Below are 12676 nucleotides of genomic sequence, written 5' to 3'. Positions count from 1 at the left end.
GGAATTGATTATGAGGAAACTTATTCAGCTATAATGGATGCAACTACCTTTAGATATTTAATCAGCTTGGCAGTCTCTAAAAATTTAGAGATGCGTCTTATGGATGTTGTTACAGCTTACTTATATGGATCACTTGATAGTGACATCTATATGAAAATCCCTGAAGGATTTAAAATGCCTGAAGCATTAAGTGCAAAACCCAAAGAAATTTACTCTATAAAATTACAAAGATCTTTGTATGGGTTAAAGCAATTTGGACGCATGTGGTACAATCGTTTAAGTGATTATTTGACAAGCAAAGGTTATAAAAATAACACTATTTGTCCATGTGTATTTATTAAGAAAACAACATATGGGTATGTGATCATAGCAGTCTATGTTGATGATCTAAACATCATTGGAATGAATAAACAAATCCTTGAAGTGATTGAACTTTTAAAGAAAGAATTTGAAATGAAAGATCTTGGAAAAACCAAATATTGCCTTGGTTTACAGATTGAGCATATGCCTAATGGAATACTTGTGCATCAATCAAATTACACAGAAAGAGTCTTGAGACGTTTCAATATGGACAATGCCAATCCTTTAAGCACTCCAATGGTTGTTAGGTCATTAAATATTGACAAGGATCCATTTCGTCCATGCGAAGAAAATGAAGAAGTCCTTGGTCCAGAAGTACCATACCTTAATGCAATTGGAGCTCTTATATATCTTACCAATTGTACTAGACCTGACATTTCTTTCGCTATAAACTTGCTAGCAAGATTTAGTTTATCCCCAACAAAAAGACATTGGAATGGAATCAAACATATTTTTCGATACCTTCGAGGAACTATTGATTTAGGGTTATTTTATCCTAACAATTCAAAAGAAAGCTTGATTGGTTATGTAGATGCAGGTTATTTGTCTGATCCTCATAAAGCTAGATCTCAAACTGGATACGTATTCATGAATGGAGGTACCGTAATTTCCTGGCGTTCTCAAAAGCAAACACTTGTTGCCACATCCTCAAATCATGCTGAAGTAATTGCACTAAATGAAGCTAGTAAAGAATGTACATGGTTGAGATTAATGACACAACTAGTTTTAACTTCATGTGGACTTGAAAAAGATGTAGGTCCAACTTTAATATATGAAGATAACTCAACATGTGTCACTCAAATGAAAAAAGGATATATCAAGAGCGACAGGACAAAACATATATCTCCAAAGTTTTTTGAGTACACTCAAGAGCTTATAAAGAACCATCAAGTTGAAATCAAATATGTTCAATCCAGTAACAATGCAGCAGACCTTTTTACGAAGGCACTTCCTACTGCAATATTCAGGAAACATGTCCATGGCATCAGAATGCGACATGTACATAGAATATAATGTGACAGATGTATAAATAAGGGGGAGTCAACTATACACTGCACTCTTTTTCCCTTCGCTAAAGTTTTTTCCCACTGGGTTTTCTTTAGCAAGGTTTTTAATGAGGCAGTACTTCAAGGTTGAACTCTAATTTGAAACGATGTCATCCAAGGGGGAGTGTTGTAAACAATTGAATGACAACATTTCCTAATGTCAAATGTGTAAGAGTTATTTTCAACTCTTATGACAAATATGTCAAATATGTGTAAGAACGAACTCATTAATTATGTCTAGTGATTTAACTAGTATAAATAGCACCATCACGTATGTAAAAGATACACCAATTTGAATACTTTATATAAGTTATCAAATTCTCTCCAAATCTCCTTTCTTCTTTCTAAAAGGTTCTTAGTTTAGTTTTACTAATCTTGTTTTAATTACATCAAATTTATAACACACACACACACACAAACACACACACACACACACATATATATATATATATATATATATATATATATATATATATATATATATATATATATATATATATATATATATATATATATGTTTCAAATTTCATTAATTAATATTTAATAGATTTCAGTTTACAACATTTAGGATAATTGAATGTGTCTCTAAGTAGTAAGATATGTGTTTAGTAAGTTGTGAATCTATTCCAATTTAATATATAGTTTTTAATTTACAACACATAATATAGATTTTATGTATTGGAATTTGAGTTTTTTTAGACTAAAGTTGTTTTTGAGGATAAAATATTTCCCATCTTTTGTAATCAGTTTCGCTGCAGCACCCGCTGCTCTAGTTAATTGTCCACTCTTTCCAAGTATGATTTCTATGTTATGTATGGTCGTGCCTAAGGGTTACTGTTTATGATTTTTATATTTTAGATTTAGAAAAAAATAATTTTATTTTCCAAACAGGTATCCATCGGGTTCCCCGAATCTAACGAAGATTTATTTACCAGACTCCGTTGGGGATTTGGAAGGGCACGGATGGGGACGGATGTAGGGGTCGGAGGTCAGGTACGGGGACAGGGTTTGCGGTCTCTGCTAATATCCGTCCCCGTTTGCATCCCTAGCATTAAGCCTTTAGTTAGTAAATCTACTAGCGCTGAATTAGTTCCTATATGTTCAAAAGATATTTTATCTCTCTTAACTCTCTCCTTGACAATTAAGTACTCGACGTCAATAAACCTTGATTTCCTAGTTATTTTTGTTGTTGAAGTAACGCGCTAAAAACATGTTCTTATAATATGAACTCAATTGCTTGGTTGATGTAGCTATAAGTTTAAGTTTTCTCCTCCAACCAACATGAAAATACAACTTGATGTTGAGTAATGGAGTAACATCTTTCAACTAAAATGCCGTTTGAAAAGGCTTAAAAAAGACTAGTGTGGCTGCTCCCATTACAAAAGAGTTTTGCAATAGTATATCTATAAAAGAGTTACCGAATAAGTACCATAGTGCAAGTTTTTTAAGAATTTTCATTTTTCTTTCTTTTGCTTATTGATTATATAAATATAAGTTAAAGGTTCGTAGGACCCACGATGATTGTATCTAGAATATATCGAGGTTTTTAAAAAATTACAAACGACAACTCCACCACTATCACTATGGATTGGACATTAATCGCCGAAATAATAAGTTGGAATAGTAGTTAAAAGTCTTCTTCTCCCTAATCACCGATAACCAAATATTTACATCTAATATATGCATATACACAGACAAGTTCGAGTAGCGAAAAACAAACACAACTTCAAATTACTACTAACCCTTCATTTGCATGATGCACGGTGCTCAAATGACGATAACACTCCCCACTGTTATTAAAAACTTCAAGACACACCCAACAAATATGGCGTCCGCACCTACACTCCATGTGATTACACCCTTCAATTTTCTCAATGGTAAACCCACAGCTCGGACATACCCTCACATCCTCCTTCCCTCTCATCCACTCCTTCAAAGACATGTCCGGGTCCCGCTTAAACTCCAAATACTTGTCACATGACAAAAAGGGATGATACTCCAAATGGCAGCGTGTACACGTCTCCACCGAACACGCCCCGCAAACAAACGGCTGGCCACCACCGCCTTCTTTCATCGCCACCCGGTACACTGACGGACAATCCGGCGAAGGGCAGTATTTGTATTTCCCAGCGCTGGATCCCACAAACGAACTTAACGAAGCCCGGAAAAGCTCTTCGAGCTTTTCCGCCGCCAAAAGCGACCGCAAATCCACGGTTAAAATCATGGCCGGACAGTTTTCGTGAGCACAAATCATCGGGAAACCCGAGTGGCTTTTGATGGCGGACTCGCATTGCTCCATCAGACACATCCTGCAAAACTCGTGCCCACATTTTTCTAGGCGGAAACCATCTTCCACGTCACAAAGACATATCGGACAGCTGGCAGCTTGACTTTGACTTTCGGCGTCGGGACTCGTTTTCACGAGATGGTGAATTGTTTCCTCGACGTTTTGCTTTAACTCTTTATTTCCACGGACCGAGATGGTATGGTGGCGAGTGTTGAGGGTGAAATCAGATCCCGGGAATTTTTCTTTGAGCCCGTGGAGGTCAGGGCCGAATTTTCCGACCACCTTTTTCATTAAATCGGGAGGGAAATCGGGCCCACGGAGATGAATATCGAGCTGTTTGGTCTCATGAAGTGTGACGAGGGCGTTCACGAACCGGTTTTGGGCCCGGTCAATGTTGGTCAACGGGCCAAAGATTCGGATGCTTTGGTTGTGTCTATCGAAGAGAAAGTAAGTGCCTGTTTCACGTTGGATTGATTTCTGGATAGCGAATCCTTCACGGGAGAGAACCAGTTGTAAAATTGGAGTGGTGAGACGAGGGTCGCTTACTGTTTTTCCATTCATCAACTCTTCTAACGGCCTTCTTGATTCTGCCATGATTTTTGTGGCTTTGGCCGAGATTTTGACGCGATATGACCCATTATCATTCTTGTCAAACAAGAATTTGGCGCCTACAAAAAGATAATAGTGATTAGAAAATAATCATAGGTGGCTCTGTTTAAATTAAATTATGGCAAGTATTTTTGTTATTTGGGTGTTATAGCAACCTACTTTTATGGCATTCAGAGTTTGATTTATATTTATTTTCTTGTCAAGGCATAGTACTTCCAAACCTCTACCAATATACAACTATACTTACAATTTTTTCTTATTAGAACATTTCTACCCACTTATAATAGCTAGGATTATGCTTTTTTAGATTCTATCCATTGTACTTATAAACTTTTTCCCACAGTGAAAATTGCTTTGCATTTGCATGGCGTATAGCTATACAACGGGGTAGATTTTTAGTGGTATAATATAATAGGAAGAACTGTTAGGATCCTGCTATAACAAACATATAAATGAAATTATTATAGTAAACTACTTCCATTTCTTTCTTTCACCCATCTTTTCTTGTTAAGGCATTGTACTTTAAAAGTTCTACCTAACTATAGCATTGTACTCCCACTTTTTCCTTGGTTCGACGCTATACTTTGAAAATCTACCCAATAATTTAGTAGATTTTTCAAAGTATGACATTGCAACAGAAAAAAGTGAAAGTAGTATGCTATAATAAACCAGCCCAAAAGAATATGAACTTGTTAGCATTAAATGAACACATATATTATCAGATATACCTTTTCGAAGATGGAGGCTTTTCAGTAAAGTTGCTCTTTGATAGCCAGATAACAAATGCAAGAAATAGCAACATACTTTCATTTATTTGTGTATCATCTATATTTATTTCTATCGATTGCAAAATTCTATTTTCAACTTCTTTTGTATTTTGAAACATCTACTCAAATATAGCATTGCACTTTCAATTTATTTCTTACTAGATCATTATACTAATATTTGTGTATATTTTTCAAACTGCAATAATTAGAAATGATAGTAGGATTGCAATAATTAGAAATAAACAAAACCAACAAAAGTAGGATTGCATTTAACCCAAAAAAAAAAAAAAAAAAAAAGAGTTACCATTTCGAAGCTCGAGGTGTTTCAGTAAAGAATGAAGCTGGTCCTTTATAACCATATAAACTGAAGCAGAGCAGGAAACAGTGCTGTGAAACAGCTGTTGACTCTTCATCTTCTGCCATGGCTGACACCCTGACAACGCTTTCCCATCAATCTGCTCCAACGCTTTGGCGGCCTCCAAATGCAAACTCCCATCAAAACTAATTTCTGCTTTCATAAAATAATCCGCCAGCTCAGGTTCAAAGATATGAACACCAACACACTCATTCCTATTATTATTCCCAACAGGCATAAAAGCCCGGATTTCTCTCAAAAGTGCTTCTTCAAGAGCAACAATGGAGGGATCTTGTATTATCATACCCCGGGGCAGATAAATATCCACAATATTCCGATTGGTTGCAGATCTTAACTCATCGAAAAGTTCAGCTTCAAAAATATCATTATCGATCCCAACTAACATCACGCTGTCGTTGGATTTCATGCTCGGTTTGCATCTTATAGATCTCCCCCGGATGAAGGCCATTGAAAAATCTTGAATAATGGCCGGAATGTCATCTGGGCTTTCACATTTTACAAAAGCAATCCCCCGGTTTCGCCTACGTGGCCATGAAATTTTCGCTTTGACCGCCGGAAAAGTCAAGAATTTGTTCTCCCCGCCATGTCTCGAGGGGACGATTGTCAGCAAGCCACCTGGGATATCGATTGTGCTCAATTTTATCGCGTTTTCAGCGGCTTCCGGCGTGAGAAAAGTTACCCGGCCCCACTTCTCCATCTTGTCAGTCGCCCCGGGGAAGGGGAAGCGATGAACGGAGCAAATCTCGCCGGAAAACCGTGTCTCGAGAAGCGATAAAAGTTCCTTTTCTTCAACATCGGAGGAACAGGACACCAATATGTCCACCGTGAGACATTTTTTATCGAGTTCAAGGTGTTTTATTTCACCTCCAGCACCGAACAAAGCTACCGGAGATGACGTATGCCGCCCGGAAAACAGTGTTTTTTCAATGCACTCGTTTTCTAACCATTTCATTTCACGCTCCAATGCAGCATTTATAAACTCGAAAACCCGATCCATGTGTTCAGTGGATGCAAATATGTGGACTTCGTTTCGGTCGACCGAGACCTCGAGCCCAATCCGGTCATCTTTTACAACATCTCTGATTTGGGAAAGAAGATGTTTAAGACTTGAATTGGCCTTCCCGCAGAACCGTTTTAGCAATGTACTTCCGAAACCTGTCAACACCTTTGATTGTAGTTTCCGGCGGTCAATTTGTGAGATATTGAATTCCGGAGGTGACAAAGTATGCAGAGATTCAAAATTCACAGCACTAACACAGACCAAATACTGATTTGGCATCGCGATAATTTCCCCAAAAACAACCCAATCTGGTCGTTCATTGAAGATTAGGAGAGAACAGGAAGGGTGTAAATGAACGTGGGTCCCAGTAGATGCCACTTGGTACCCGAGATTATCGTTTCCAGAGTACATTGCAATGTTTTCGGCTAAAGCCGAGAGGATAACATCCCGGAGAATGTTATCGTATTCGGATTTGGAATTCGATTCCGGAGTCCAATGCCAGTATGTCGGAATGATGATATTGAGCTCATTTTGAAGACAATTTTCAATTTCGATCACGGCTTCTTGACATCTTCGCATAGATTTAGCGTTTATGCTGTTATCCCAACACCATTGATTTCTTTTCTCACGAGGGATTTGTTCCCAATTCCGGTAAACAGAGAGCAAAGTGAATAAATCACCACCCGGATGGCAGAACTGGACCTTGTAACAATCAGATTTCTGCTTATCTTCTTCTCTACCAACCCTACAAAAAATGCTGCTGGAATTCGCCATTACCGCCGCAAGAACCACCCCTTCTCGCCCCAACCGGTGTTCAAAACATTTGAGAATCATTTTCCCCAGCCTCGGCTCGATCCCTAACTTCACCAACATCCGACCATCTTTCGTTAACTTATGGACACCATTCTCGAACACAATCGCACCCAACTGAACAAGATTCTTGATGGCAGACTCGATAGCGGAATCGGAAGGGGCATCGATGAAATCAAACGTGTTGACATCATGAATTCCGAGGGCGAGAATCCGAAGCACCGCGATTCCAAGGTTTACCTGACGGATTTCCGGTTCCTGATGGAACGGCATTGACTTAAAATCAGCTTCCGAGTAGAGCCGGTAACATTTTCCTGGTTCAGTCCTCCCGGCGCGCCCGGCTCGTTGGTTAGCCGAACTCTGGCTAACCTGGCTAACCCGCAGAACATTTGTCCCGGTCGTCGGTTCGTACCGGCTCTCTTTAACCATACCGGAATCAACAACATACTTGACTCCCGGAATCGTGAGCGAGGTTTCAGCAAGATTAGTTGAGAATATCACTTTCCTTTTATCAGGGTAATCCAAATACACCCGGTGTTGTTCGTCGTGGGACAATTTCCCATGTAGTGGTAACGCAACAGTGGACATAAGTTTAAACTGTTCACATGCCCATTCAACCTCCATTTGAGAGGTTAAAAACGCGAGAATTGTCCCCGGTCCCTCATTCCGATGAATCTCGCCGACCGTTCTGACCACATCGGAAACATAATTGGGGATGAAACCGGAATCAGAATGGGAATGGGAATGGATGTATTTTATATCGACTGGAAAAGTTCTTCCGACCACATGAAACGTACCACACCCGAAAAAGTACTTGGAAAGCTGATCGGAATCAGCGGTGGCTGACATTATAATAAGCCGGAGATCGCTTCTCCGGTGAAGTAAATCCTTAATTAATGCTAACAGGAGATCTGTGTTTAAGCTTCTTTCGTGTGCCTCGTCGACTATGATGCAGGAAATTGAGGAGAAATTCTTGTCGTTCATGTAGTGTTGAAGTAGGCAGTGATCGGTTGAGTATATAACTCTGGAATCGAATTGAAGAGATGAGTAAGTTGGAGAGCAAATGACCGAATTGTCCTCTAAACATCCACGGGTTTCTTCCTGGACCCTGGTGGCAAGCGACATGGCAGCAAGCTTGCGGGGTTGGGTGCAAACTATGGACTTGTTGGCAGCTACTTCTGAATCAGTAAGGAACTGAACCAGCTGTGTGCTTTTTCCTGAACCTGTTTCTCCTACCAATACCAATGCCTGCAGGATGATCAATTCACTACATAAGTAAACTATTCATTTCTTTATTTTATTAATATACCATCACCATGCTTTCTATTATATTAAACCTTAGCATACTGATTTTAGTTTTTTTTTATTATTATTATGACAACCAAAATCTACCCAACTATAGCAGTGAAAAATATGGATGATATTGCTATGACTCGGGAGATTTCGCAAAGTACAATGTTGTAATAAGAAGATATCATAGTAAGATGCTAAAAGTAATATATATATATATATATATATATATATATATATATATATATATATAGCAATGTACTTTCATTTATTCGTATATTGTGGAGTGCAACTTTCATATCATTATATTACAATGTGGTACTTTTAACATTTCTTTCTTATTAAGGCATTGTACTTTGAAAGATCAAACAGATATGGCTTTGTACTTTCATTTTTTTTTCTTATTAGGACATTGTACTTTAGAAAATCTATTATAGAAAAGGAAATTGTTTTGCATTCACATGACATTGCCTTTAATTGGGTATTCTTTTTTTAAGTGCAATGATGTAAGTGGTATGTAAAACCTCAAATTGGACAAATGATATTCAGGGTAAAGTATCAAATAGTGAAAACCTGAATGAATATAAAATTACTAATTCCAAGGAAAAATGAGAAAATGGAGCAAGTAATTCAATCTCCAAAATCCTTGTCATATAACAAATCCAACATGGCAAGTTGAGCAAAATGATTACATTCGTCATGAAAAAAACTCATAAAACACTTCCTGTTTGTACTAGAAAGAAACAGCAGTCACAAATCCAACATGGCAACACTTCCTGCAGAGCTATTTTCAAGTGATGAGGGCATTTACGTCTTTTGCTCAGACGTGATGTCGAGAGTGTTTCACCTTGTTCCATTTTTTTGGGTGGGATAAAAAACTTGGTACTTTTTTTCCCATTGACATCAACCGCAGCCTAAGTCATCTAGATACATACCAGACACAATACATTACAAGGGGTGGGGTTATCCAGTTAGTTCTAAAATAATATCTATAAGGGGTACTAAAATATCTAAAACCACATCGTTTTTAAAAAATCTTCACAAAGGCACTCAAATATCTAAAAGCACCCACTGTTTCATATGAATATGGGCCCCAAACATTTAAACAAACAATATCTAAAATATGGCAAACGGTTTGTGCCAATCATTCAAGAAGTTCCAGTTATTGAATGATAAATGACTAGATACCCAATTTAAATAACAGAAAAATAAAATATTATATTCCAAAGTTGTAGTTGTAATCCAACACATGAATCAGTTAATTAAAGAAGAGAAAAAGCTTTTATTGTGTTACTTAAGTTATGAAAGAGCTTCTAAGCCCAAGGGTTAAGAATAACAAGTTTTTATTAACCAAAATGGAATAACCACTTGAAATAAGGAAACTGATTCGAGAAGTTCACACCAGCCTCTTTTGTATCTTGATTATTTGGATTTAATTGTGAAAAATCCTACAGAAAGATCTTGTAGTCATGTCTCCAAGTATTCCTTGATCATTTCCTCTAAGAAAAGAGTCCCCTCTGATTCTATAAATTTTTCTAGTATAATTTTTTCTTCAATATCTACTTCTCACCTCAATTAATATATTGAATGAAACTCAACTTCACCAGAGATTGTCTTTGTCAATGGTAACAGCCATATCCAGTAAGTTATCACAAAATATACTCTAACGGGTCAAGAAAACTTACCCTCAAGGGCAAAATGGTAACTTTGCCCTTACCAGAAATCAAACAATGTTGCAGTAGACCTAATCGAAACAAATTATGATGACGTTCATATGTCAACCCAAGGATCAAAGCCACCAATTAAAAAATCCATCCATGAAAGAATGACAAGTTTCATCAAGTGTGATGACTATGATGGTATGAATAATAGCAAAACAACAACTTTGGGGTTCTTAACTCAAAAATGATTGATTGCATGAACATATAGAAAAATAATGGCCTGAAGCTAGTAGGCTACAATACCAATGATGAACCTGACGGATATAAGTTTATCATAAAAATTAACATATTTTGGGATTTTAGAAAAACAAAGAACATAAGAATATCCCTCAAGGACAATAACTTGCAACTTACTTTAACAAATATGTTTATCACAAATACCTTTACACTAAATAGTAAGTAGTCAGGGATGTAGATATTTTGACAGTAAATACTTAACATTATAAAAACAAAAACGAACTGTGAAAAGACAGTCCTAAACATACCCTATTTCAAGAAAGCAACGCATTTTGTAAATCTTGATACAAAATAACATTCATATTGATGTAGTTGCTCAGAATGATAATTGATAAGGATTAAAGAAACTACCTGTTGGCAGTGTATCTGCCAAATAATCTCCTTACGATCAGCATAAATAGGCAATCCATCATCAAGCCTCCGGCACTCCCTTTTTATCAACCAGTGAATCTTACTCCAAACAATATTGCCTTTCAGCTTCAACACCTTAACATCAGAACTATCAATCACCTTCCCATTGACATAATCAAGTATACATTCCATTCCAGACTTGAATTCTCCAATCCTCTTGCCGATCAACAGTTTCTCGCGTACAAACCCTTCCTTCTTCTTTGATAACTCCATGTGTGTCACATATTTCTTGGGCTTCCTTAGCAAGCCATCTATCTTAGCAATCTCGTTGGAAACCTGATCCAGCTTCTTCTCCCATGTCTTCACCAGCTCCCCTTCTATAAACCTTTTTATACGCTCGCTAAACAAAACCCTAAGTCGAGAATTGTACTCCTCTGTATCAGAAGGGACGATTAAATTCTGTCGAAGCCTCGGCATAAAGGAGAGACCCCCGTTCAGTAAAACCTCCCACAAATAAACAATCGTTTCGAGCGCATTAGGCCACTGCTGGTAGAAAAACCTACCAGCAACCACACCCTTTTCGTAAATAAAAAAATCGTCAGGGTCGCACGTGAATTTCCCCATCAGAGTTACAATTTCATGACGATTGTAGGTGTTGTGATCGTTGTTTTGGGAACATAGTTCTATTACGAAATTGGGACGTCGGCGGATGGTGGAGGACGGTGGAGGACAGTCTCGATCTCGCCTCCGGTGGTGATGATACTGATCGAATGACCAGTTGTTAGCCATATAAGAAGCTCTGTTCCGGTACCCAGGAGCGAATTGATCACTGCGCATTGGAAGAATCGCTACAGGAAACACAAAAGAGTGAGAGTGAAAGCGAGGGTTTTGCAGGTAGGTGAAAAGAACAGGAGGAATGACTATAAACCAAAAACTGATGAACACAAAAGAGAAACAGAGATCGTAGAGGGTTTTTGGTAAAGGGAAACCGAGGGGGCTACCTGCTTTATATTCCCGTACACACTTTTTCTGCCGAATTAAGGATGCGACATTGTAGAGGTGGGAAAGACGACGTATTTGAGAAGAAGAAAGTCTTTTTTAAATTTTAAATTACTTTTTTAATAATAACATTATTATCAGTATAAAAAAAATACTTATGATTATCTTAATTATTGTACTTTTCAAAAAACAAAACGATTCCCTAACTATGTATTAATATTTTTTAAGGTATCATTTATTTGGGGAATTTGGGACAAAAAGAATTAGGAAATAGCAATTTAATAGACAAAATGTTAATATTACAAATTTACAACTATTACTAATAATTTATGGTAGGTAATCTAATTAAAGTTTGATAAAATTAATATTGTTATAAGGGTACACGTATGTAACAAAAAAAAATCTTTATCTTTATATTAAAATATCTAACATAAAAGTTACAAAAATATAATGACGTTATTATTTGATTTACTGGACATGTAAATCAAACATGAATCTAATGATTCTGAATACCGATGCTTGGGGTAAAAGCATGAAGAATGAAACAACTTGTGCAGCAAGCTACTCTATAGTATGTTTGCATTCGATAGGCAATTCTGTAATTTTGATAACTAGATTTAATTTTATAAGCAATAATATATAATATATTACGTACGTGCTTCTATATTTTTGCAATTAAGGCAGTATACTAAAACTAAACGTGATTTCAGCTTTTCTTTTCGATGGAGATATGTAAATTTAATGAAAATATTATCATTCAAGTCCCTCATCTATAGAATAAACTATTAAAGCACTTTATATACTTTTAATTCGTGTATCACGT

General features: G+C 37.0%; 1 protein-coding gene across 2 annotated transcripts; it reads right to left on the bottom strand.

Moving 5' to 3' along the window:
- Positions 1-2914: 2914 nt before the first annotated feature.
- LOC145052854 (ATP-dependent RNA helicase DEAH11, chloroplastic-like) lies at positions 2915-11955 on the bottom strand. 2 transcript variants are annotated; one of them, XM_079000767.1, is made up of 4 exons: positions 11856-11955; positions 10855-11702; positions 5374-8503; positions 2915-4361 (listed from the first exon to the last, which is right to left on the bottom strand). In XM_079000767.1, exons 2-4 carry the CDS (start codon positions 11689-11691, stop codon positions 3133-3135), a joined length of 5196 nt encoding a protein of 1731 aa, XP_078856893.1. In that variant the 5' UTR covers positions 11692-11702; positions 11856-11955; the 3' UTR covers positions 2915-3132. The 2 variants fall into 2 exon arrangements, with proteins under 2 accessions (XP_078856893.1, XP_078856894.1); XM_079000768.1 differs by having other exon boundaries at positions 10855-11909.
- Positions 11956-12676: the final 721 nt, after the last annotated feature.

This window comes from Lactuca serriola, chromosome 5 (genome assembly GCF_051521515.1).
Source record: "Lactuca serriola cultivar US96UC23 chromosome 5, Lser_US96UC23_V15, whole genome shotgun sequence".
In the NCBI taxonomy this organism is placed as follows: Eukaryota; Viridiplantae; Streptophyta; class Magnoliopsida; order Asterales; family Asteraceae; genus Lactuca; species Lactuca serriola.
This window is presented reverse-complemented; position numbering and strand designations above follow the sequence as displayed.

Bases quoted from the DNA above. Each gene is read 5' to 3' on its own strand.
- LOC145052854 (XM_079000767.1), bottom strand. From the start codon at position 11,691: ATGCGCAGTGATCAATTCGCTCCTGGGTACCGGAACAGAGCTTCTTAT. The intron at 8,504-10,854 runs GTAGTTTCTTTA...ATCATCCTGCAG, and splicing joins GGCAGATACACTGCCAACAG to GCATTGGTATTGGTAGGAGA. The intron at 4,362-5,373 runs GTAACTCTTTTT...ATCTTTTTGTAG, and splicing joins ACACCTCGAGCTTCGAAATG to GCGCCAAATTCTTGTTTGAC.